The sequence below is a fragment of the Patagioenas fasciata genome, chromosome 4, assembly GCF_037038585.1.
Source record: "Patagioenas fasciata isolate bPatFas1 chromosome 4, bPatFas1.hap1, whole genome shotgun sequence".
Lineage (NCBI taxonomy): Eukaryota > Metazoa > Chordata > Aves > Columbiformes > Columbidae > Patagioenas > Patagioenas fasciata.
In genome coordinates, this window is record NC_092523.1 from 28,184,667 (window position 1) to 28,210,246 (window position 25,580).

At 38.5% G+C, this 25,580-nt stretch overlaps 1 protein-coding gene across 6 annotated transcripts in view; it reads right to left on the reverse strand.

The window, feature by feature from the left end:
- NFXL1 (nuclear transcription factor, X-box binding like 1) overlaps positions 1-20,007 on the reverse strand; it is a 48,761-nt gene extending 28,754 nt beyond the window's left edge. Inside the window, exons 1-15 of one of the 6 annotated variants that reach the window (XM_071807459.1) lie at positions 19,759-20,007; positions 18,339-18,509; positions 17,873-17,982; positions 15,613-15,746; positions 13,763-13,941; positions 13,469-13,630; positions 13,264-13,364; positions 11,915-12,029; positions 11,469-11,593; positions 10,362-10,484; positions 8,876-8,966; positions 5,749-5,869; positions 4,941-5,097; positions 4,028-4,119; positions 536-557 (exon numbers count right to left, since the gene is read on the reverse strand). In XM_071807459.1, the coding sequence (XP_071663560.1) occupies positions 536-557; positions 4,028-4,119; positions 4,941-5,097; positions 5,749-5,869; positions 8,876-8,966; positions 10,362-10,484; positions 11,469-11,593; positions 11,915-12,029; positions 13,264-13,364; positions 13,469-13,630; positions 13,763-13,941; positions 15,613-15,746; positions 17,873-17,982; positions 18,339-18,509; positions 19,759-19,918 (1,863 nt within the window). In that variant the 5' untranslated portion in view covers positions 19,919-20,007. Of the gene's footprint in view, positions 1-535; positions 558-4,027; positions 4,120-4,940; positions 5,098-5,748; positions 5,870-8,875; positions 8,967-10,361; positions 10,485-11,468; positions 11,594-11,914; positions 12,030-13,263; positions 13,365-13,468; positions 13,631-13,762; positions 13,942-15,612; positions 15,747-17,872; positions 17,983-18,338; positions 18,510-19,183; positions 19,504-19,758 lie in introns of those variants that run through there. The other 5 variants (XM_071807461.1, XM_071807460.1, XM_065837148.2 and 2 more) reach the window with 5 other exon arrangements.
- Positions 20,008-25,580: the final 5,573 nt, after the last annotated feature.

Consider the following 25,580-nt stretch of genomic DNA (forward strand, 5'->3'; position numbering starts at 1 on the left):
GGAGAACACAAAAAGGAATCAAAAAGAAAAGCTAGTAAGTAACACTAAAGAAGTTTCCACTATATTGTTTGATTTCATTCATGAACACTTGAATCAAAATCACATGAGAATTTTCATGTACAACACTATGTTCCTTATCCTTTTAAAATAAATACAGCAGTTTCTAGAAGAACTGAGTGAAGTGTGTGACAGGGAAAGAATAATAACTATAGAATGAGGAAAAAAAAAAACACAGAAGTACATAATGAAAAGACCCACACCCCAAAAAAACCCCACTATTTAAACAACTGCAAGAATACCCAAATAGCTTCACAAATCATGATGTAAATTTCTGTCCAAGATTTCTAGAAAGTTATGTATTCTCCAAAAAGGAACTACAATACCTTCTGACATTTGAGCCTTCGTGAGAAGGTATTTTGTTGGTTTTAAAATCTAAAAAAGCCATACAACATTTCTCTTTAGTGCGTTTTTTTTCAGACTGAAAAAGTGAGATACATTTCATGTTCCACTTAAAAATGCAGTTTCTGTGACTCACCTCATGCTGCCCAAGACACTCCCTGTTAAAGAGAGAAAAATTGCAGATTTAGAGAACATACATTTCTTCAATACGGGACTTTAAAACAGCTACAGTGCTTTCCACACAAAAATAATGCGATCTATTTTTAAAAGTGCAAACTAAGAAAATAATCTATCTACACAGATCAATGCCATCTCTTCTTCAGTAGTTGTTTGGATTGCTGTATTTATGATGGCAATCCCAAAAATCAGTGTTTCATGTGCAGATTTATTACAATTGTATATTAATCACTTTTATTTTAGAAAATTTATTTAGAAAGTGACCTGAATTGCTTCTAAATAGCTATTCCTTTGGCTCTACTAATATATAATTTCATATTTTTCAGATATTTCAGAGAACTATCCAGTCTACTCTTATGTTTGTGATTCTACTCCTTTTAGAATGGTCTACCATTCCTAGAAAACTGCCCACTGATCAGAATTGTGAGGGTATTAAATGAAATGGTGACTCATTCAAACACTGATCTCCTAAAAATTAAGTTAATATTTTCTCAATTTATTTTGAAAAGTATCTTTCTACTTTTGTCCCTGATTTCATATCTGTCATCTCCTTCCCAAGTATCATTTTGATTTCTCCACTGAAATCTTATAAGGGAGAGTAATTATTAACTGCAAATCAGTTCCTAAAAATTTCTAGAACAGTATTTAAAAAAATAAAAGTATCACTGATAACTTCTCTAACACAAAGCAACTACCAATAGCTACAGATGGTGTCTAGGACAGCAGGATATTAGCAAGAGCAACCATTCTCTTCCACCTAGTATAATGGGAAGCAGATGTTGCACAGGAGCTTATTCTTCACTCTACACAGTTCATTTATCTTACATCCAAGACAATCCTCCTATAACCAGTTCATTTGGTTTCTAGGAGCCCTGCATTCCATTGCATCATGCTTCTGTTCCACTGCAAGGGGAAACTGCTTAACCAGCCTGATTGCCTTTTATCTCGTAACCACTAAATCCATGGACGAAAGATTCCCCCCAGCAACTTTGCATCCACATTGAGATGTAGTGGTGTCAGATGAACTACTAGATGCATAAAAAACTGGCAGAATCAAAGGGTAGCAGCTCACTGATTGTATCCTACATGGACACCAGTTACAGGTGGAATTCTTCAGCCTGGGACCTGTCTTGCGGATGGTTTGTTTGTTTGTTTGTTTGTTTGTTCCACAGTAACTTGGAAGAGATAAAAAGCACCAATTTTGCAGACAACACTAAAGGACAGTCAGTACATTCGAGGGCAGGGATGGCATTCAGAAGGATCTAGACAGATTGGAGGAATAGGTGGAGAGGAAATTCATGAAATGCAGAGACAACAAAAGTCTTTCACCTGGGCCTGACTAAACACTGCAGGCTGGGGACTGAAGGCTGGGGATATAATAGTCTTTCAGCATAAAGGGGAAGGTACAGAGAAGATTGAGCCATGCTCCCTACTGAGGTTCACAGCAGGGAGGTGAGACACAACAATCATATTCTTAAAAAAAGGAAGGTTCTGACTGAATATACAGTGGAGGAAAAATAAATTTAAAAAAATATCAGTATAAGTATAAACAAGGACAGCAGGGGGTTGTCCAGAGAGGTTGCAGAATCCATGTACACAGAGGTTTTCAAGGTCCATCTGGACAAAGCTGGAGCAAATTGGTCAGAACTCAGTGTTGATCTGCCTGGAGCAGGAGGTTGGACTAGATGACCCCACCTCAAGGTACCTCCCAGCCTCAGCGGTTCTACCAAATTAATAGAGCAAATAATTTTCCAGAAATTCCCTTTTAACTGTTTACAGAAACAGACACTGAATATATTAAAATCAAAATCTCTGACTGCTCATGTTCAACAATACCAAAATATTAGAAAACACAACAAAAAGTATTGCAAAACCTCAGTGGTGAAGGATGGAATCCCCACTAACGTCCATCCATACAGACCAGGATTATTTAAGCTACTCTCCATTATCGTATTTGTTCAAATGCCACCATTCTAGCAATGATTCTAAAAGCCCCGCCAATGATCTAAGAACGTCAGATATTCTGCTTTGTGGCAACACATTACTTTATATCTATGCTTTTGTTTACTATTATTTTGTTAATTCAGGAAATTTCTCTCATACCACTTTGATTTAAAAAGAAAATAAACTTTACAGTTGCAAGGATCAATCAAGAGAATTGGGATATTCTGGAATTAACACGATCTAATGCTAACAGAATCTTAATTTAACCCAAGCACTATGAAATGTAACAATGTTTCCTCTAGCTAGAAGATTAAGTACAACTTTTCCAGTATGGTTTTCTTCTCACTTCGCAGACTTACCTCCCCTGGGGAGGAGCCTTCAGACTAAAAGAGGTGATTTTGTGGTTGGAATTTAGAGGAACTAGAAGATGTGCCCTACCTAAGTTATGATGTTACACAACCTGCACAAGTCGGTTTCTACAGTCATCTACCCAAACACTGAAACCAGGCTGTTCACAACTACACATTTTTCACCTCTGGGAGTCTTGGCTTTGAACTTTGGGTCCAAGTATCAGAGATACTCAGCAGTCATAGTTTGGAACAGAAGTACAACCTATCGTAGTACAATCCTTGACAAATTAAGTTCTAAACGTATCTACATAGGCAGTTAAATGGTTATTTTTTTTTAGCAACTTCCTCTGTCTACTTCTCACTTCATAAAATGAGGACATAATCTTCCCTTATTAAGGGGGGATGTTTAAAAAACAAATAAGCACTAATGACTGTGAAGTATGTAGAGTTTTAAACAGTAAGAGACTACAACACAAAAACAGACCAAAAACCCCAGTATTTTCCAGATAAATGTTGAATTGAGTCCTTATTCCCCAATGCAAACACAAGTTCTATCAAAGTGAAAACAGATGATGAAAAAAGTCATCACCGGATCTTCCCTTATATCCTCACCATCATCACATAAAGAGCTGATTCAGCTCTACTCAAGGAGCAGAACCTCCTGGACAAGTCAAAAATAGAAACGAGACAAGCAGATGGGATGAAGGGCATTCACCTGCCATCCATCAGCATACAATAACTGAACAACTGAGAAAAAAAATAGCAATTAATTACACAGAAAATTGCAATCCCATAAACCAAACAAGGTAGAAACTATTCAGAAAAAGCTGTACGTCACTGAAGACTATCAAATTAAAATGTCTGTCTTTGCAGTTTTCATATTTTTCTTTCAAGGCAGCATTGCGAACAACATGTATTAGAAGCAACCAATCTTTACTATCAAGTCCTTTCATGCAGTGAGCAAACAGTGCAGAAATATCTATTAGACAATCACCAATGCTCGCAGTTTTATGAGAATGGTGTTCACATAGGCTCATTGCATCTGAAGAGGAAAATATGTTTAATTTCATGTTGATCTCTACAAAAGTATAAGAAGAAAAAAAAATCTCTTTCCATGCCAAAACTTTATTTTATTTGTTTTCTTTTTTAATACTTACACTGGTATAGGAACTTCACAGGGAGGACATGGCAGTGCAGTTTGAATAAAAGCTGGCTCAGATGGCTGTTCCCAAGGACCTGCAGACTGATGCTGAGAGCAGAAAGCAACACTAGCTGAATAGAAAACACAGACACAGCTATCTGCTTGACCATAAATAAACTTATCATCTAAAGAGATCCCAGTTATAACAAACCCACTTTCTAGTAATTAATTTTTTACTAATGAAAATCTCAACATCTCATCCAAAAAAAAAAGAATATAAAGGCAAACAAAAAACCCACCAAAACAATTTAATAGAGGTAAAAATATAAAAAATAATTCAGTTACTAACCAAGTGAAATTATCATCATGCAGTGCATGCATGTGTCATATTTAAACATGCCAAACAATTTCTCACTTCTAACTTGTGCTAATTTTGATGGTTTAATAACTATCAAGGTTATTTCTTTTTTTCCTCTTACTTATTTATTTACTCTGAACTCCAGAAGCCTCCAGCATAAGATTAAGGTCAAACAACTGTCGTGGTTGAGACGGACAAACAACATAGACCAAGTTCTTCCAGGATGAAAGCAGTAAATCCCATTTATTGCCACAAGTGTATTTTTATACAGTTTTGCCAATTCATGTGTCTCTTCACTATTGGTTACAAATTACAGAAGTAACATCTCATTGGTTATTTTTGCTATCATCAATGTTACTCTTTTACTCCCTTCTCTCTCACGGGTACATCCTTAAGATCTCCAGATACTCCTTTACTCCCATCTTTCTCATGGGTAGGCCTTCATATCTTCAAGGCTAATTTCTGTTCCCATGCCCTCCATCAGGGAATTCACAGACCCACCATAGTCCCCCACAAACAACTACTGATAATTCTTCAGAACACAACACACCATTTTTCACTATTTACTTACTGAGCCAGTTTGCTTCACAAGTGCTTCATCATGGCAGGAAACAGGGCACAAATGACCACACGTTAATGTTTTCTGGCAGGACTGACGACACGGAGGACACCGACCAAAGTGACAATAGTGTTTCTCCTGCGTAGGGTGGTGACAGGTAGGCGGTCGACTGAAGTAAAATCCAAAAATGAGTCAATATGACAGCAAGAAATATGAAGTTACAGTCACTGAACAGTTATGCTCAAAATACAAATAATTGAGATGAATAAGTTGTTTTTTTTTTTAACTGAGTTTGCCTCTCACCTTCAGCAGTTGTGAATATTACAGCAAAATCATACCGGAGTTCTAAATTAAATTAAATCAAATCAAAGTTGGTTTTGCATATTCAAACAGCTATTTCAATCCTGATTCTACTCTGTACTGAGCAATCTTGCTACACCACAGCAAAAACTATTTTCCTTTTTCTTTTTGCTAGTCAAGTTTTCTAGGTCAACTGCCTCATGGCGGTACTTCAAAATGTACCAGAGATGACTTGAAGAATGGAGTGAGGCTATAGAATTAGAAGTGGTCAGCAGGACAGAACCTCCCCCCTGACAGCAGCAAGTTGCTCGTGAAACTACAGCATCAAAGGGGCATCTGATAGGAAGGATTATTACTAATCTCCATCTGCATAGTCAAGAATACAGAAAACTGAAAAGTAATATCCACAATCATATTAAAGAAGTATTTTTTGCCTTTTAAAGTGATGTTTGACTACTTTCTTTAAGGACACCTCAAACTCCACTGAAGAACTAGAAGCACAGGTGCTTTCTATACTGACCTGCAGAGCTGTTTGCATCTCGGAGGTTTGATGGTGCGCTCTCTGCCACAGGGCACTTTAATAACAGTTTTTCCACAATTACATTTCACATCTACAGTCTCTGGACATGGATTGCAACTACCTAAAAACAAATATATTAACAATATGATAATCTGAATAAGCTACCGATTATAAAAACTGGTAACTAATATAACTCTGAATATGCACCTGGTATAATTTTGATCTGTTTGATCTAAATAATAGCTGGCTATTATTTTTTCATTTCTTCTTAGTTTCAAATGCCACTTGGGAAAGAGAATTTCACCAGTCTTAAAGAACAGTAATAATAATCTGGATTATTCTACAGTTGTTAACTGGTATCAAGTTAGAAACAATTCCCCTCCCACATTTTAAAAAGAAGTCAGCATAATTAAAGCCCAGCCATTTGGATTGCACAATAATCAAATAGTTGCTATTTGTATTTCAGTCTTACATGCATATGAAGATATATCATTTTTGTTTATATTCAAAAGTTAGAAAAGAGACACTGAAAAAATGGTACAATAAAGTTTGACAGATTTTGCATAGTATTACAGAAGTGTTCATCCTTTATGTATAATTACTGCTTTCTTGAAAAGATCCTCCTCATTTCTAAAGTTACTTATGCTACTAACCTGATATATTAAAAAAAAAAAAAAAAAAAGATCTGTACAATATTTTCTGTTTTAATTTCAGGCTCTACCACACTATTTATTCATCAAGTGCCAACTGCTAAGTTTTATTATTAACTGATTAACTACAAGAATATGTATCTTCTAAAAAAAACCCCACAAATTTAGATGTTGGATTTTGGCTTACTAATCATGTTGCATTCTGAAACTTTAAAGAAAGCAAAGCTTTGATAGCGTTATTGACAGCACAACTTTTTAAGACTCTGACTTGTTAGCAGCATCTGGGAAGCAATACTTCAAGAAGTGGATCTCTCAATGACAAAAGGCTGTTGAATTAAAAAGGATGGAAGTACACAGTGTTTATATTGCAAAGTAAATTAAATTCTATTATCAGAACACATAAACAGCTACTGCTACAAAATAAACTGAAGGTCTAAATCTATGCTGCCCAAAATGGTTAATACATGTACAACTTATTTAAATATTCTATTAACAAAGACAACTGCCTACATTCTCAGAAAGATGGAAGAACAGAGATCTAGTATAAGCCTGAAGGTGAGAGCACAGCATTCTCAAATCAAGTGTTATAATGCACTACTGTAAGAAACAAAACACTTCAGTTGCTTTGCAACACATTCTAAATTTCAGTAAGCCTATTAAAACACTTAAGAAAAAAAGAAAAAGAAAAAATCCAAACCACAAACAGAATTGATTAAGTTACATGTTTTCAGGGACCCTGGCTAAAGGCCAAGTGCTTACTATCAGCAACCACTAATAATTCTGACATCAGGTACCTTCTAAAGGACCTGATCTAGCAAGTTATTTTCTAGGAGGCATACTATTTCCTTTAAAATCAGTGGTCACTGACATCTGGCAGCTCACAGCAAAACTAACCTAACCTGGTATTACATACTGAAGATAAAATAATTAATTATAAGTTTCAGCAGCTATTAAAACATTGGTGTATAAGGAGAAACATATGAATATAAATATTTTGAAATAAAAATCATTGCCTTTACTAGGAATATTTTCAAACATTCTGACAAGATATTACAAATTGTATTAGACTCCCATTTGTTAAAGCACAAATTATTTTATTTTCTGAATTTATCATCTGATACCTTAGTTATTAGCCTCATTAGATGCCTAAATTCTGGCAAGAGTTAGCACTTAAATGTTGATAATTGCACCGTTTTGATAAATTACATACACTTTGAAGTGTATCTATTTGTACATATATTTTACATTTTCAAATTCACTTTTGTTTTCTTACAGGCACTGCTTTATTATTTTCCCACTGCTGTTAGCTATTAGAAGTCGTTGCCACTTTCAGCCAGCCTTCAAGATGCAAGCAGCATCAAATATAAACAGCTATTCAATGTAAAAGTTTATCCTACAATACAGCATTAACGCATTAGTTTTCCAATCAGAATTTTATTCTATGATTTAGTTATCGACCAAAATAATGCAGAAAAATTATGTTACCAGTTTTCTTCTGACAGTATAAAAAAAAATTATGTATTTCCAGGATTTTGGAGAGGTACAGGGGTGGGAGAAGGAAGAACAGGGAAGAAGAAAAGGGTCACAGTTAAAAAAAAAAACCAAACCACCCGTTTGTGGTGACAGATCTAATAGGTTAACTGGGACAACTACCACATCTACCTGTCCTGTCCACTTAAAAATCACTGCCTCAGAAGTAAGACTGGCTGAACAAGCTGTGAATTATTTCCCAAATTGTTGCAATTTATAGCTGAGAATACTAAAAGAAACCACATAGGGTACTCAGCTGTCGTTTCAGCAGGGCAGCAGCTTCTGTGAGGAAAATTGCTGAGGGGGCAGCTACTTTTTCAGTCATTCCAATTTAATCCCCTACCAAGGAAATGTCAAAGCAATCAGACAGGATAAAAGCTGCCAGGTAATTGGCCATTTTCAGCATCTTTTTAACCAAGGTCACTGGATGCAGAAGTAAACTTTTTTGTTATCCTTCATGTAGTCAGTAATAAGTTGATATCTTCTCTTTTACCAGTAAGGTTCCAATACACATTCAAATTCAATACGTTTTTTAAAGTTTTTATTTTAAGTGCACTTATATCACACATTGTGTTCTAGGATTTTTTAAAACCATCCAGACTCAACCAGCATAGTCATTTCTATACATAACTGGACTTCGCTATAGTCAGTGAACAGAATTATTTGGGGAAAAAAAAGTCAGGCTATGGATTTTGAATTCAGGAGCTGGAAAGAGGACAGAGCATTTTCAGAGGAATAATACTAAGCAAAATTACCAGGTAAAAACTCAGGTTGTCATTATGTAAATCCTTAAGCTCTAACCACCACTAAAATCCTTTCAAGCACACTGCCCTCACAAAAAGCCCACATACAGCAAGGGAGAGAATTCATTGAGCACCACAAAGAGTCATGCAAGCATGAAGTTGGGCAATATTGCGTCACTATGGGGATCCTTCACCTGTTCTTACCTCTGTGGCAGCCTGAGGGACATTTGTGATTTCTGCAGCCCAGAGTCCGCCCACAGACTTGATCGCAAGGTGGACAGTTTCCAGGACAGCACTATCAAAAAATATATACTTTATGTAACCGAAAACTTCTCTGGTTCAAGTTTGCCCTCTTCTACTATCTCATTTTTTCACTAGTACTTTAAATATTTTCATGCAATTTATTCCAATATCCTCAAATTTATGCCAGGTATAAAAAGGAGGCCATCTGTAAAGTTGTTTTAAAAAAATTAAGTCATAAAATAACACGAAACCACATTTGAAAGCTTCATTTTAACACACTACAAAGGCAGAGGGCTTCCAAAAACAACAACAATACTTTTTAAAGTTCAAATTCTTACAATATTTTAATCCAAAATAATTTCAGAAGATTACACGCAGGATATCCAACAGTTTGCCCCATTACTCTGCAACTTCTTCGCTTTCATGCTGCATTGTCCCTGGCACAAAAATGTTACTAACCACTGGTTTTTTTTAAACACTTTAGAAAACAACAACAACAAACCAAACCAAAACAAACAAACAACAAAGCCCCCCCCACAACAACCCATCTTTTTAGTAAAGGTCAGATAACTTTAGGATCAGTTATCTACTTTCTGTTCTTAGATAAAGTAGTAATGTGGAAGAACTGGAATACAACACATCACCATCACATTGGTGTATGCCAGGTCAGGAGAGATCCTCATTTTTAACTTAAAAGGTACCCTCTTTCCAAACTGTATCAGGAAGGATGGCAATTTTTTAGCATAAATTAAAGATGTTGAGATCGTATTTACTTGTTTTGCCATCTTTTCACATAAAGTAAATTCACTGTAATAATTATACTCAAAATTACATAAGAACAAAACTATTTTTCATGCCTCTTTGCAATAAGCAGCCCAACTTTCGTGATGTCGTAATTCATACAGGCAACTGTCAGGTCTTTTTGCATCAATAAACTGAAAAGATAGGTCTGAGCTATCAATCGTTCCTTTGACTTGAAATGAGAAGGGAAACAAAACTCTGTTTCCCAATTGTCAGACCACTACAGTTCACAGGGATGGATATCAGAAGGTGGTCTGGAATGCTGCATTGTCAAAAATGAGAGGTTGTCTCTCACAAAGTTAAGAGAGATTCCCAGCTCTTCCTACAACATAAGGAAATACTTGGATTTAACTACTTCAAAATGCAAAAAAACATCAGTAACTACTCAATTATCTGAAAGCAAAACTGCCTTCTGAAACTGCAAAGTTGTCAGTTTTTAAGGCCACTGAGGCTTTCTTGATGACATGCTGTTCAGAGCATTCTGGTACACTGCAAACTAATTTCAAAGATGTTGAAGAAAATTCCGCTTTCTATACAATAACATGAGGTGGAACAACAGATTGATGTGACATATGTAAAATATTATATCTAAATAAGAATGTTATCTAAACAATACATTTAAGAAAGATAATCTCTGGACACTTACCTTTCTCCTACATTGGTGTTTCTGGCAATCGCGAATTTTAGTACACTTTGTTTCACACAGATATGGCTTATGACATGGCAGGCGCTTAGTGTGCTTTCCACAGCGACACTGTTTTTCAACTTCCTGGGTGGCAAAATAAGGAAAAAAACAGGGTATTTTTAATTAAAAGAAAAAAAAAGCGGAAAATAAAATGTTCTACTATTAGCTGTAAAGAAAAGAAAGAAAAGTTTGTGGGAGCGCACATTACAAGGCTCTGTTCACAACAGGAAGTATATCACATGCTCAGAGCAGATCACCTATCTGTGCAATAACTATTAATACTCAGGGACCTTGTGCTGGTATTGCAGACACTGTGCTCTGAATGGCACTTCACTGTAGCCTTGGACTCACCAAAAACGAAGCCACTTCAAGTGAACCACTCAGGCGTGTAGTGTAACATGTCAAGCATAAATGCCAAGCAAATTAATCAAAAAAGTACCTCTCCTGCATAGTGAACTAGATTCATCCATCATGTACAGAGATAATTAAGAAACAGGTGAGTAGGTTTATCTGACCTTCGTCCCAGCTATCATGTGCTAATTACTTTCACCACGGACTCTGTAGCCAAAGCTGGTTCAGGAAGACACAACTGAGAGCAAGCAGAGCAACAGCTTTATAGGCCAGACCACACAAGCTCTATATATAGAGCAAAGCAAAATATTATTTTCTTACTAACAAGGAAATGATCTCGTATTACAGCATCCTCCACTTCGCTAATGAAGAAATAGTGTAATAAGACAAAGCACCAAGGAAGCTAGAAGAGCTGCAGAAAAATAGCCTTTTAGGGCACAATTAATTAAAAAAGTAAAAAATCCCAATCAATCCATATTGTTATAAAACCCTCAGCTATGCCTTAATTCAGAGACATAATGCTCAACTATTAATTCAGAATTGTGTTATTATGGGATGGGGGGGAAACAGGGAAAAAATGTGTTGCTTTTAATGAACAGAAAGTCATAGATTTTTGTGATAGATATGGCAGCATTTTCCTTAGAAGACTTGCACTGTTTCAGGCACGCAGTGTTTAAATACCTTAACACAACATGAACCTGCTACAGTAAGACTAACCTGTCTGCATATTTCACAAGGACCTCTATGACAGCGCTGTGAACATTTATGGATGCCACATTCCAGAACTTTGTCACAACTATCGCCACAGGTGGGCACATCTTCTGTACAAGGCAGTGTAAACTCTAGATGAAGAGAAGTACAAGCAAACATGTAGAAAAAAAAGCCAAAATACTTTGAAAAAAAAAATACATGGGGTAATACAAGTTCAAATTCCAATTTTCTTATTTTTTTTAAAAGCTTCTCTAGAATTACTCTATTATTCACATCGCAAATTAAACCCCTGGTACTAAATAAAGCTTTGAAAGAATTAAGCAAAAACATTAAGCTGTAAGAACTTCTTATGGATCCTGTGCTGCAGAATTAACCTAAACTACTGACTGTCAAAGACTGGATAACTTTTTAAAAATTTCTCTTAAAAAAAAAAAAAAATAAAAGGAGCTTACTTGATTTTCCACATGGACAGGACCTTTTCCCAGAACGAGGACAGTCTCCACAGGGACCAGCATGACAAACTTGTTCACATGTGTGATTACCACAACGCAAAGGTTTCCCACACACCTGGAAAACTCAGAGAAACCAAGGGAATGCAATGTAATGGAACTTCATATCAAGACAAAGCAATGCAAGGGGAAAAACTCAAGGCAAATTTAACTTTTTCTGAATTTTGTTAACAAATCTTATTTTTGCCAAGTTCACCAAATAAAACTGCTCATGCCTACAGTGATTCTGACTGGAAGACCACTGTATACTGAGGAGTTAGTGGTCTACCTAACAGTGAACCTGAGTAGTCCCAGCCTGTGCTGTGCTGCATGTACAGCTTGGCCTTCAGGCCTGTGTTGTGCCACACATATCTCACAGCCACAGGATAAACTTATTGTAGCAGAATAGATTAGAGGCAGCTCCCACTTGGTACCAGTGATTATGCCACCTGCATGTCCTTGCCTTTATCTAATAGTGCAGCAAGAAGTTCTCATCTGAACATCCTTCCTGTCTGACAGTAGAAATGATGAACAGAGTTGCCTTCTTGAAACGAAATCCAACAATAGCTTCAATGACCAAAATGGGGTAACCCTTTTTACAGACGGGGGGTCTGCACTGCAGGCTGCATGTGGATAAGAAACCCATTCAATGCTGCACAGCTCAGAGCTTCTAGCATCTAACGGGCCATACTATTATTTAGATTATACTCCCCTTCTCTATAGCATTAACTAAAATAAATTGTATTTTAATTGTTACTTTACAGAGGCTGAGCACCTTTCTTAGCGAGATCATAATGACCAAGTACCTCCTGGTACAGCCTGTCCCCTGTCACTTAATTTTATAAATTATTGTTACTTTTTACAGTCTGTTAAGCCACAGCCTTGGTCCAAAGAATGACCTGCAAATATACTTCAAAGAATGAATCACACAGCTCTCATTCTTTTACAGTCACTATAAGTAAATCTCATGAAACTCTTAGCTACTACGCTGTGGTTTCATGCTTAGTTTTTTTAAGGTAGCAGCTGAAATTTCAACCTCAAGTGCAAGAAAACCGAATACACACGGTCAAATTAACTGCTAGCTCAACCCTTGCACAACTCCAGAACAGTGACATTTTAACTACCGGCAGAAATTAACCAAGTCATAAAGTAGATCCATTCTCAAACACTGCTGCTCACATTTTTGACTGCTTTTTCAAAACCTAAAAAATAAAATTATTTCCTTACTGAATGAGTTTTTCCAGCCCTTAATACACTGAGTAATGGAATTTTATAAAGATGAGAAATAATCTAAAAGGTCAGCTTCAACATACCTGATCACACTGCCACTGAGGACTTGCACAAAATCTTTCTGCTGTCTGTCTTCCACAGATGCACCGTTGTTTACTGACTCGAGGACAAGGCTGACAATCTCCTGTGTGTAATTGCGAAGTGACATTGAGAGTAGGAAATGCAAAAGAATGATGTATCTTAACAATTAACTACTCCTATGAAGTTTAAGAAGGTGGGTCTGTCTACCTGCATGACAGGCATTCTCACAAGCGTGTTGTCCACACAGCAATGTTCGTCCACACGGCAGGCGACACGACCATTCCTTGGCACTGCACCTCCGGGGCACAGGTTGGGCCTTCTTACAGTGACAGGTTGTTGTGATCATCTTTGGGCAAGGTGGACAAGGTCCTAAGCAAGGGAAAAAGAACACATCGCTAATGGCCATTTGGCAAATGCAGCCTTGGCTACACCGGGTTTATTCTGAAAACTTTGCAGCTACAAAAATACAGGTCACATAAACAAGAGATGCAACAGATTTACCTGGATGACAAAGCAGCAAACATTTATGACCACAAGGAGGTTTGAATTCCCTCTCACATATCTGACCACACGAGTGAGGTATCAGCCATGGGTCCAGTGTTGGATTTTCCACTTTTCCACAGTAACAGTAATACCTACTGGGAGTTTCAGACCGTTTGTATTCATACCTACATTTTGGACTACAACAAGAGAAAAAGGCAGTGAAAAGACAAGCAATTTTTTCTTTTCTTTTTTCTTTTTTTAACAGATTTTATTATTTCAGTTTCCTAAGATTGTTACCAGGCTACCAATTAACATTTTGACGACGACTGCAACCCACAACAACATAGTTGAATTTATAACATACAATAAAGGTCTTGCTCTATGTCGGATTTTACAATACATTCACTAGAATGTCTAAACAATTGTCCTATCACTGAAATATTTTCTAAGAATATACACCAATAAAATCAGTGTAGCAAGCATACAGAACAATTATTATGTAATACCAAAGGAATGTATGTGGCAAAGCGTTAACCTATTTAAACAGAACCAACCAAAAAAATAGATTAAAAATCAGGTTATTGCCAGTAGCAATTTATAAACTATGTAAAACAAAACTTAGCTATGCTATTAAAACTACGCATAATATTGAAAATTTCATCTGAAAGATTCTAGATTGTACCAGTTCAGCATCTTAAATATTATAAGATGCATACCTTTATTTATTTTCTTCGATGGTGCCAGATACTTAAAAATACATTATTCCTAAAGGTAGACATGCACCAAAGGTCTCAAACTTGTTAGTGCCACACGCCCTAAAGGTTTGGGTGCCAGCTATGGACGAGGGAGGCAACATAAGGAAGAAAAAACAAAGCAGCTCCCATTCGTGGCTACACTAGGAAAAGACAACAGACAAGGAACATCTCCTCAGAGAACAATGGAGGCTTTGAAAGACCTACATACTAATTTCTAATCAAACAAAACACCAATTTGCCCCTATATAATACATTACAGGCCATAAACATGTTCTCCATAGTGACTGCACCATTTTATCATGTGCTGAAATGTTAAATAAAATACTATTCACCTTGATATTTTTTCGTTATAAACATTATACTCAAACACAAAACTAGTTGATAGTAGAAAAGGCATTATGAACTTGACACGCTCTGAGCCAACAATTTTATACCTTGTTTCCTAAGCAAACCTGCTCTCTGAGATCCCAGTTAACTGAGGCTTTGAATCCATCAGGCACTTTCACCCAAATTTGACAGAGGAGTGTGTCTCAAAGATATTACTACAAGTTTCCACATAAAAGTAGGTGAGCAAACAAAGCCCAGAGGAAACATGCACAGGGAAACTCTGACTGAACTTTCAGACAGCTTCATTATTCATGCAGCCACAATATTACCTTCTTTTTACAGTCTCCTGTAAAACTGCAATACTGGCTTTAACACTTGAGTTATACAGAAACAAACAAACAAAAAAACCAATCCAACCCCATAAATCTTGCTATTTTAGAATTGTTTAATTTAAATCTATTTCACAGTGCCAATTTTGAAAGTGACAAATATGTAAAGCCTTTCAGAAATAAACATTAGAAGCTGGGACACCTCATAGATAAGTTATCTTCTCAGAGGTTGAAAGAAATTTGATGAAGCAGGTTTTTAATCCCACTGTCAAATATTTCTGAATCATGTTCACGAAAACTTCAAAATAATTCAGAAAAACAACAGAAAAGTCAGTCTTCTAAACTTTTGTGTGTGTGTGCATGTAATTTACAAGTACCATTCCTTTCTAAAGTAACTCCAATTTGCATATGTTTTGCAATAAAAGTATATTTTGTAAATGTACCATGAAGAGCTCACCATGGCCAGGGATAATCTTTCTTTCCAAAATCATCATCTGTCAAAGGAGAAGAGACAAGGAAAAGGCTGTCCTTGGCCCACTTCTGGATACACACCAAGTGAAATATACAGAAGCATCCACAACAGCTCCAGACCTAAAGAGCAGATATAAATGCCAAGTGCTTTGTATCAGGTTTCCTTCTGTTTCCATTTATGAACATCCATAATATCTAAAGACATACAAGCTTGCTATTTTTCCATTTAAAAATGAGTTTCCAAAGATAGATTATATCTATTGTTAGATTAATAAAGGCAGTTTTATTGTTATAGATTCATAACTATAATGTTTTTTCCTGCTGCTGTGGGAAATTTTTCCAAAGGCTTACGGAGCCCAAAATACTCCCATAATCATAGAAATGTTGATATAAACACACTGTTGGAGGTCACAAGGCACAACCTTGTGCCCAAAGCAGGACTATTGCCAATTAGCTCAGTTCAGTCACGGCTTTGCCTAGCAAAGCTGGAAAATCCTGAAGGATGGGGACTTCACAACCATCCTGGACGACCTGCTCCAAGTGTCATACTACCTTCCCAGTACCCAATCTGCACGTCCCAATTCGTGCCACTACCACCTGTCACCACAAAGACAACTTTAGCCACCTTCACAGTTCCAAGCAGACAGGGACTGCAATTGTATCATCCTGCTCTCTGCTGGACCAACCAAGCCCAGCTTTCCCACCACCTCTCTGCCTGTCCTGTACTCTAGGTCTCTAGACATCTTGGCAGTAAAAGTACTAAAAAGACCTTTCTCCCTTTCAAACTTCAGGATTTACATACAATGCTAGCAAGAAAAATATTTTTATTAAAAGTGTGGCTTTCAATGTAGTGTTTTTCTTCAAAGAGAAAGAGAGGTATAAAATGGAACAGAATTAAAAGCAAATGTGTGGAAGATTAAGTTGATTTTGCCAATAACCTGTCTCCATCACTAAACCTCTATGTTCTTGTTGCCCGTATACAGCTCTTTGTCAGTTCAGAATATCAGCCTGCTGCCGAAAAGCAATTTAAAGAACAGAAATGCAGTTTTATGACTCAGGTACTTTCCACATATCGATGTATTAAATTGTCAGCTTAGAATTACTATAACAATTTGGTAAGAGAAATGCAGCAGAAAATACAAGTTTTCGTTTCTTTATTTTTCTAATAACTTAGGATATCGTTATAAAATTACACTGTGAAAACAAGGAGATTTTCCCCATTAACTTATGGACAACAAAGCCAATGACCTAAGTTTGTAAAAGTATAACAAATAACTTCCCAAAACTAAAGCTAAACAGGAGATATTAAGTAAACAAACAGACTTTGCTGAAACTTACAGATTCAAGATAACTAACAAACCACTGCATTATAAAAGACACCTTCCAAGTTGCCAAATCATCTCACTTCTGCTGAGATTAACTCTATCAAGAGACACAAAACTTTAAAATCAAACTAAACACGCATGCTAAGGTCTGAAAAAATATAGAATAAATATGTTAAGAATTAATACAAAATATATTGCATTTCTTTCTAAAAGAAGAGTTAATGACTACAGTTTCATTGGATACTTCTAGTCCACGTACATCCAAATTAAGACATTAAAAATTTTCTATACCTTTTTCTTTTAATGTTTAACATTAAGCTGCAAAAATGTTTTTGATTTAAGTAACAGTAACAGAAACATTGTTGGGCCTGTCAACATCAAAGGGAAGTTGAAACATAACAATGAAAGTGAAAAAGATTTGTCCCGAAATCTCTCCCATGAAAAAAGTACCTATATGAAGTAAGATAATCTACCCAGACATGTGACCCTTCTTTTTCACCTGATCAGCCTTTGGAGTAGTAAAGTTTATCTTGGCTCCCTTGCTATAACTCTAACAAGAATACTTCCTAATTTCCTAGTATTTCTTGCTTTTGTGCTTGCTATGACATAGTTTATTCAATAAGTCATTGCAAGCATTGGCCTTCCCACACTTCTTTTTTTCCATCTGCTACAATCTGAAATTTAAAAATAACTATTTGACATTACAATAATAAACACATGTCAATATATATTCTAAGTTACATAAGTATAAGCATTTATTTCTTCAAGTGCTTGAAAAACTCAAAGATATCAAATGTTGCATTAAGAACTGTATCATTTTAAAACTATCAATCCCAAGAATTACGTTAGTAACATAATTAAACGCAAGTTATTCAAGCAGTTATATACGCTTTATTCTCAAACCTACTGTAAAATACTTACAGCTTGGTTCCTTTTAACTGAAGCAATGCAGATGAGACACGTCATAGCCCCTGACTGAAAAGCTTCATTCATGTACTGTCTTGTACGTTCCAGTTCACTTGCATCTCCATCTTTAACGTATAAAGATTTTTAAAACAATCAGTAACGTTTGATCTGCTATTCTGTACATCAGAAGACTACTGTAAAAGTATATATGCTGTTTTCTCTGTACAAACGCCAGTCAAATATTATGACAAAACCACATTATTAGAAGTACTTCAGACAGTTTCCAAATTGTACCATTGATTCTGCATAAGAGGCAAGAAGTATTGCCAGTGTGCATTGCTGGGAGCAAGTATTTTTAATACAGGACATCAGAATAAAGTGCTTTCCCTCCAATTACGGAAAAATTCTAATACACAGCCAGTCATACAGCATTTTTTATGCTTTCATACCAAAATAAAAGTAAATAAATGAAAAAAGTTACCAGTTTGACTGGTGTAAATGTTAAATGTTTTGACCAAAATCTTTCCTTGTTTTTCTTCAGCATCTTCATCATCATCTTCAGATGAGGAGCTAAACTGGTCTTCAACTAGCTTTTTTGCAGCAGCCTGATTAGCCTTCTTAATTTCATCAAATTTCTTCTGTGAAGATAATTCTATTAAGAGAACAGATTAATGATTATTAATAGCATAAGTCAATCATAACCATATTCAGTTTAACATACTTTCAACTGTCCTTTTCTTTAAAGAGCTTGGTGATTTTATATTTTTAAGGGCAGTACATTGCTACATTTTCAACACCACACAAGAGATAAATTGTATTTCCTTCTTTACTAAGTATTATCAATAAAATCCACAGCAATAATTATTATCTGTTAATTACTGCAGACAAACCCAACCAAACATGCTAGAATATATGCATCTAAAATGCTGCTTTATGAAATGGATACTTAAAAACCCCCCCACACACACTTTCCACACAAACACAACTTTTATAGCATGAGGAAGAAGAAAAAAATAATCAGGAAAAGAGCGACAAAAGCAATTGTTATAACTTGCTGGTACCCTACAGGTACCTCTCCCAGCATTTGGTGGGGCTTGTTTGTTTTTATATGACTTTTATTGATCTCTCTCCATTCAATAAGTCTTCATTGCAATAGTACATTCATGCAATTCCACAACTGGCAACATTAAAAGCGACAGGGTATTTTAATATAAGCTTTTAAAAAAGTTATTGTATATGAAATAAAGGAAGATTATCACATGGAGAAAAAATATATATAACTTAACAGAGTTCATAATAAATCGAAGTGCCTTTAAGATAACATACCACAGAGATATAAAGGTCTTCAGCAGGTCACAGGTCTTAAGAACTTCGTAGTTTTCCGCATTAGGCTACCGCACCAAATATATTTACTGGGGTTCATGAAGTTTAGTTTTAGGGCCTTCCTTAGAGAATTACGCTGCCACGCGAAAGGGGTCAGCGTTTGGCACTTCCGTACCTGCGAGGTGTAACTCGCACTCACTGCAGCCCGGCGCCCCTTCCGCAGCGGGGCCATGTGGGACACTGACCAGAGCGGGCAGTGCTCTCCGGGGCATTTCCAACCGTACCGAAAAGCAGCTGCTGCACCGCGTACTCCATACGCTCCTCTCCTGCTCGAGGGGCGCTGGCTGTGCCTCCCGGGAAGGACCAGCCCTCGAGCCCCCTGTTCCTCCTGAAGGTCCCAGGAGGCGGCACACAGGCTGGCCAGCGCCGAGCAGCGAACCCACACGAGCGGCCTTCGGGAGAGCCCCGACCTGGGCGTCTGTAGGGGGTTCCCAAGGCCCGGCTGGGCTCCGGGCCACAGCCGGCTCCCCAGCACGGGACCCCGCAGCCCGGGGTAGGGGGGAGGAAGCGACACTCACCGCTGGCCCCCTTGCCGCTGGTCTCCGCGGCCGCAACGCCGGCACCGCCGCGGGCCCTCGGGGCCGGGAGTCGGGCAGCCGCCCCAGCGCGGTCGGCGAGCCCGGGCGCAGGCCTGGCGCGGCCCCGGCCCCGGCCGCCCTGGCGCCAGGGCGCCTCCATCTCTGCCCCGCCAGTGAGCGATGGACTGCGGCGAGAGGCCGACTCTGCCCCACACCCCCGGCTGGAGCCGCCCCGCGGCAGCTGTCCCGCCCGGCCCGGCCCTGCCCCTCGTCCGGAAGCGGCGGCAGAGGCGGCGAGGACGCCGCTGGGCTCCCGCGGCAGCGCGACCACAACTCCCAGCGCTCCCCGCGCGGGCGGACCGGAAGTGGCGGCTGCGGACTCCAACACCCAGAGTGCACCGGGGCGCCGCGCGGCCGCGCGTAGCCGGGGGCTGGAGCCGCCAGCGGGAGGGGGCGCTGGTGGTGCCGGGCGGGGGGGCAGTGGCACTAGTTGTTAGTTTTAGGTACCAGCAGTGGCAGTGGAGACCTGTCCCGCGCTCGTTAATCATAAAAACTTTTGCTGCTGTCTAGGCTGGCATCTCTTTTAGTCCTCAATGCTTGGACTTCTTCTTACCTGCCGCTCTGGCTGCGGAAGTAATGACTTCAGCTCCTTTTCACAGAATCATCTAGGTTGGAAAAGACCTTTAAGGTCGAGTTCAACTGTAAACCTAACACTGCCAATTCCACCTCTAAACCATGTCCATAGGAACCTCATCTGTATGTCTTTTAAACACTTCCAGGGATGGTGACTCCAACACTGCCCTGGGCAGCCTGTTCCAATGCCTGACAACCCTTTCCACCAAGAACTTTTTCCTAGTATCCAATCTGAACCTCCCCTGGTGCAACATGAGGCTGTTTGCTTTCCATACCACCTGTTATTTGGGAGAAGAGACCAACAGCCACCTCACTACAACCTCCTTTCAGGTAGTTGTTGAGAGGGGTGAGGTCAGGCCTCAGCCTCATTTTCTCCAGAGTAAATTTTCATTAACTGTTTCTGCTGCACGTGACTCTTGCACACATTTCCTTCACAGCTACTCCTCAGAGTGCGAGAGTTAAATTCAGCCACAAAGCGTGTTTAAAAACTTGACTGAACTATACCCAGAAGGTTTTACTGTGCAGAAATGCATACTGAGGAACCTGCGTGCTTCCTGGAAAGTGTGTGTGTGGTGTTATCTTCCACCCTCATTCTTGATTCTTCTTTTCAAAACCTGCCAAATATGTGCTGCTTGTAGGAAATTAGTGACATTAGCTCAACAAATATTTTTTTCAGAATTATGATAATAGTCAGGCCCTGCAAAGATTAGAAATTAATGTATTCAGCCCATGAAAGATTGGATTATTGGCAACCCTGACCTGACCTTTTCCCTGTGAGCCTGCTCCAGTGTTAACTGCCTGCGGCCATCGTGATGGATGCATCTGGTAGTCAGCAGGATGGCAAGTAGCATCACCAATTATTTATGTAGGCATGGAGTCCAAACTCTTTAAAAGAATGGGCTGGTGACAACTGGAATAATTGGGAAACCGTTGAAGAACACCTAAAAGTAATTATGGGCACAAAAGATGGAAAAGGGAAAGGGCTATCTGCAAGATGCTAGGGGCTAACGCTCAAAATGCCAACAAGCAACTCCTACATGGGCAGAATTAATACACAGCATTGTTAACTGCAGCTGTGAAATGGGCTGGGAAGATGCACCAGCTGAAAAACAAAACCTGAAGCCCTAGGAGGAGATCACAAAGTAAGGCCTGTGAAACAGGCAACAGAGACTACATCAAATGGAAACAAATTTTAAAACGTACAAACAAACTCTGGAATGGAGAAATGAATTATGGAGAAATGCGTTAGCCCTAGGCATTCCCAGAGCCACGATTCAAGTTCAGCCTACTACTGTTATCTTGAGATAAGAGCAAAACAAAATGAAGGACCTTCAACTCCTTCAGTGGCAGTCCCCAGAACTGCAGACAACCACTTCCTCCCCCTGAGGGAGGAATTACAGGGCCTGCCTGTCTGAAAAGTAGAGGCTTATCAGTGGATAAGTGATGATGGTCCATATATTTTGATTCCAGTTGGTCCTCAAGGATGCTTGGTGAAGTTTTTAATAGATATGGAGGCACAAATTTCAATACTAACACAACAAGATGCTGAGAGACTGAGCATGTGATCCACATACCAGAGTTAAGATGATCGGTGTGAAGAGACCAAGTGTTGTGTGTTGAACTGCCAAGGTCAATTTATGAATCCTGGGCAAGAAGCGCATGATGACTACTGACTTTGCAATTAAAGAACATCATGAAAATATTTTATGTTTTAATGTTTTAAATGGACCAACCCAATTCAAAAATTACTAATGTACCACAATATCTGATTTCTGCTATGGCACAAAATGGGATTTCTGAAGTCAAAGCTGATTTAGAGAGATGACTCCCCATATAACTCACCTGTCTGGCCAGTTCAGAAACCAGAGGGGAGGTGGCATTGAAGAGCTGATTATCAGCATCAGAATGCTAGTACAGCCCTGCTATCAGCTGCTGTACCAGACATGAAAACAGCTACTTTGCAAGCAGTTGCACACCCATGTATGGCAGGACTAGAGGCAATAGATACATTCGTTATGATTCCCTTGAAGGAGGAAGATAGAAATTTACTCCCACTTGGGAGGCAATACAATATACCTTTAACAGACTCCCACAGGTATAAACACTCACCCACAACTGCTTATGCTGCACTTGCTGAACTTTTACAGACAGTCTCACTCCCACAAGGTGTGAAACTTTACCAATATCTAGATGATATTCTGATTGGAGGAACTTTCCCTGAGAAGGTGGGGGAAGTGGCAGCAGCAGTATTGCAAACGCTAAATAAAGCAGAAATTGAGATACCACACAGAAAACGTCAGGGACCAAGTAAAGAAGGAAAATTTGTAGGTACCTGGTGTGTAACAGGCAGTGCAGTGATTCCTCCAGATACCATAAGAAAAACTGAAGGGCTGCAAGGAAGAAGTTAGAACAACTAACGGAAATTCTAGGATGTTGGAGGAAGCATGTACCTGAATTTTCTATCATCTCCTATTTATTATACTCACTCTTACGGAAAGGCAAACCCTGGGAGTGAAAGCTAGAACATAAAAAGGCAGTAAAAACTGTAACTGAAGAATTAAAAACATATCAGTCACTGGGACCAGTACACCTGGGAGACCCTATTATAGCCCAGTGAAGTTTCACCAACTATGTTACTTACTATAACAGGTTCTAAATTGTCCCTGATGGGCCAAAAAGACTTTAATTGTTCAGCTCAAACACATTTAAAGAAACAGTACAACGATATCCTGAACAGAAAAGGGACTTTTCTCTTTAGTACAAGCAGTTAAACAAGTTGAGAAAATACATCAGGCATAAACTGTGCAAACTAGAGGACCATTAAATTTACTAGAAGCAATTCTAAGGGGAACTGCCCCTGAGAAGGTGTTGCACAAAAACCCACTATCAGAAAATGGTATGCCTACCTACCAGGAGTTGCAGGAAATATGCAATTAACTGGGCATGCTAAGGTTTCTAAATTTCAGGTGCCCATAAACACAGATGCTTTAGTGTTACAAAAAGCTTTTAAACCTTTGCCCATTCGGGATGCACTGCGCCTCACTGAGGGTACTCCAACAGAAAACAGGTGTTCTACAGATGCTTCAGAAAAAAGGGTCAATGGTAAATGGCAATATAAGGCTGTTGAATTAGATATAACAGGCAAACAAGTAATAGAAGAAGATGAAGAAAATGCACAAGTAGGAGAAATAAGAGCAGTTGTTTTGGCAGCACAGAATGGAGCAAAAGTCATATATGTAGAGGCTTATGCTGTATGGGCCAGTGCCACACAGTGCCTTTGTCAATGGGAAACCTTGAATTGGAAAGTGAATAGATCCCCGGTTTGGAGAAACAAAGATTGGCAGCTATTACTAGATATAGCCAGGAAAACACCTTTCAAGATGGGATGGGTAAAAGCTCACACTAAGGATAATCAACAAGCCCCAAAGTGGAATCAAAAAGTAGATAAGCTAACTAAAATTAGGAAAATCACCTTAAATCCTGAGTGGTATCAACTGGGAGAATGGTTAGATCAAAACCCAGGCCACACAGGTAAAGCAGCACTTTGCTGCACAGAGTAAAAACTGACCCGTAAAGAGAAAAACTTGTGAAACTCTTCTGATAGATTTCCTCCAGTGTACACCAAAATTACAAATAGATCATGCTGCCAAAGCACAACCTCTACCTATCAATGAAGGAAAAACTTTATGGTCTACATGTCAAATTGATTATGTCAGACCATTCAAATCCTCTGTGAGATACTTATACGTCCTCACACAAGTGGAAGCTTCTTTATGGCAGCTAAGTGTCAGAAAGCTGATGGATGAAATAAAGTGTGAGGGCTACAGTTTTGTTCCTTAAATCTGCCTACTCCTGATGTTATCCAAAAGGATAATGGTTCACATTTTTCGTTTAAGGGGAAGTGCAAGATCGGGCAAAACAAGAGGGAATTAAATGGGTATTCCACACCCCATACTACCCTCAATCAAGTGGGATGGTAGAAAGAGCTAATGGCTTATTGAAAAGTAATCCCAAACCACATCAGTTTAATAATCAATATGGGCCTACCGGAAACCTTGTGAACTGGGCATTCTTTTCAAAAACTGAGCTTAGAGCTCCACTTAGTGGGAAACGAGAATATCTGTCAGCGTTACAGCCAGGACTGCCTGTGATGGCCGATCTACCATCCACTGGTACCGTGCCCGTGCCTTTAACTCAACCTTGTGGCCCACTTGCCCGGGAAGCTATTGATAGCAGTGGTGCACAACATAGAGTCAGTGCACGATAGATTTTTTTCCTTCTTTTTAAGGGGTAACCTGTTCAGACTCCCTCTGATGAAACAAGTCTCTTTTTCCTCTTACAGCGCCTTGCAGGAAGGCAAACAGAAATGCTGTGTTGATGTTACTATGCCAAAACCTAACAATGCTGCTTTTCGTAAACTGTGGTCAAAGAACCCTAGCGAGGGCTCAAGCTTGTCTTCTGCACTTGGTGCAGCCCAAAATAATATTTCCCCAGCTCTCAGCTGTATCCAAGCTCAACTGTGGATGTACTCCATGGTAGCAGCGGAGAAGAGGGTAAAAAGGACACCTTACCCACTGAAATATGAAATGTAATTTCAGATAATGCAACTAAATTTGAAAATTAATTCCAATCCTGGTGGTATTTAGTCAATTTTACTTATGACCCCATCAAAAAAAGGCCACAGCTTTTGTCTTGACAATACAGAGTGCTTCATTGTATACCATATACCCAATCATTGTGTTAGCATTAAATCACAATGGAGCTATACTCTCTGTCCATTAGAACATAGAGTATGTGGCCTACAAAATGGAAACAAATGGCAAACTGGTGATGTTATCACATGCATTGTATAGGAACAACAAGGATTTATTCATGTGAGTAATACCATCAAAGCCCAAGACATTCGTCTTGACATCGAACAAAATGTTTGATATTTTGAAATACATCCTGATGAAATCCCTGAAACTGTACTTGTATATATATTGGAAAAGGATGTGTTCATATGGAAATCCTTTGTGATTTTATATTTGTAGATAACATTACTATAGATATGAGTAATCACTCGAATATGTGTGTTTGTAACTTTACTAAAATAATATATTCAGCTCCTGTTACATCATAACAATTGTTACAATCTAGTTAGACATTGAGTCCAAATTTATTACCTACCCCCATCAGAGTGAAGCTTA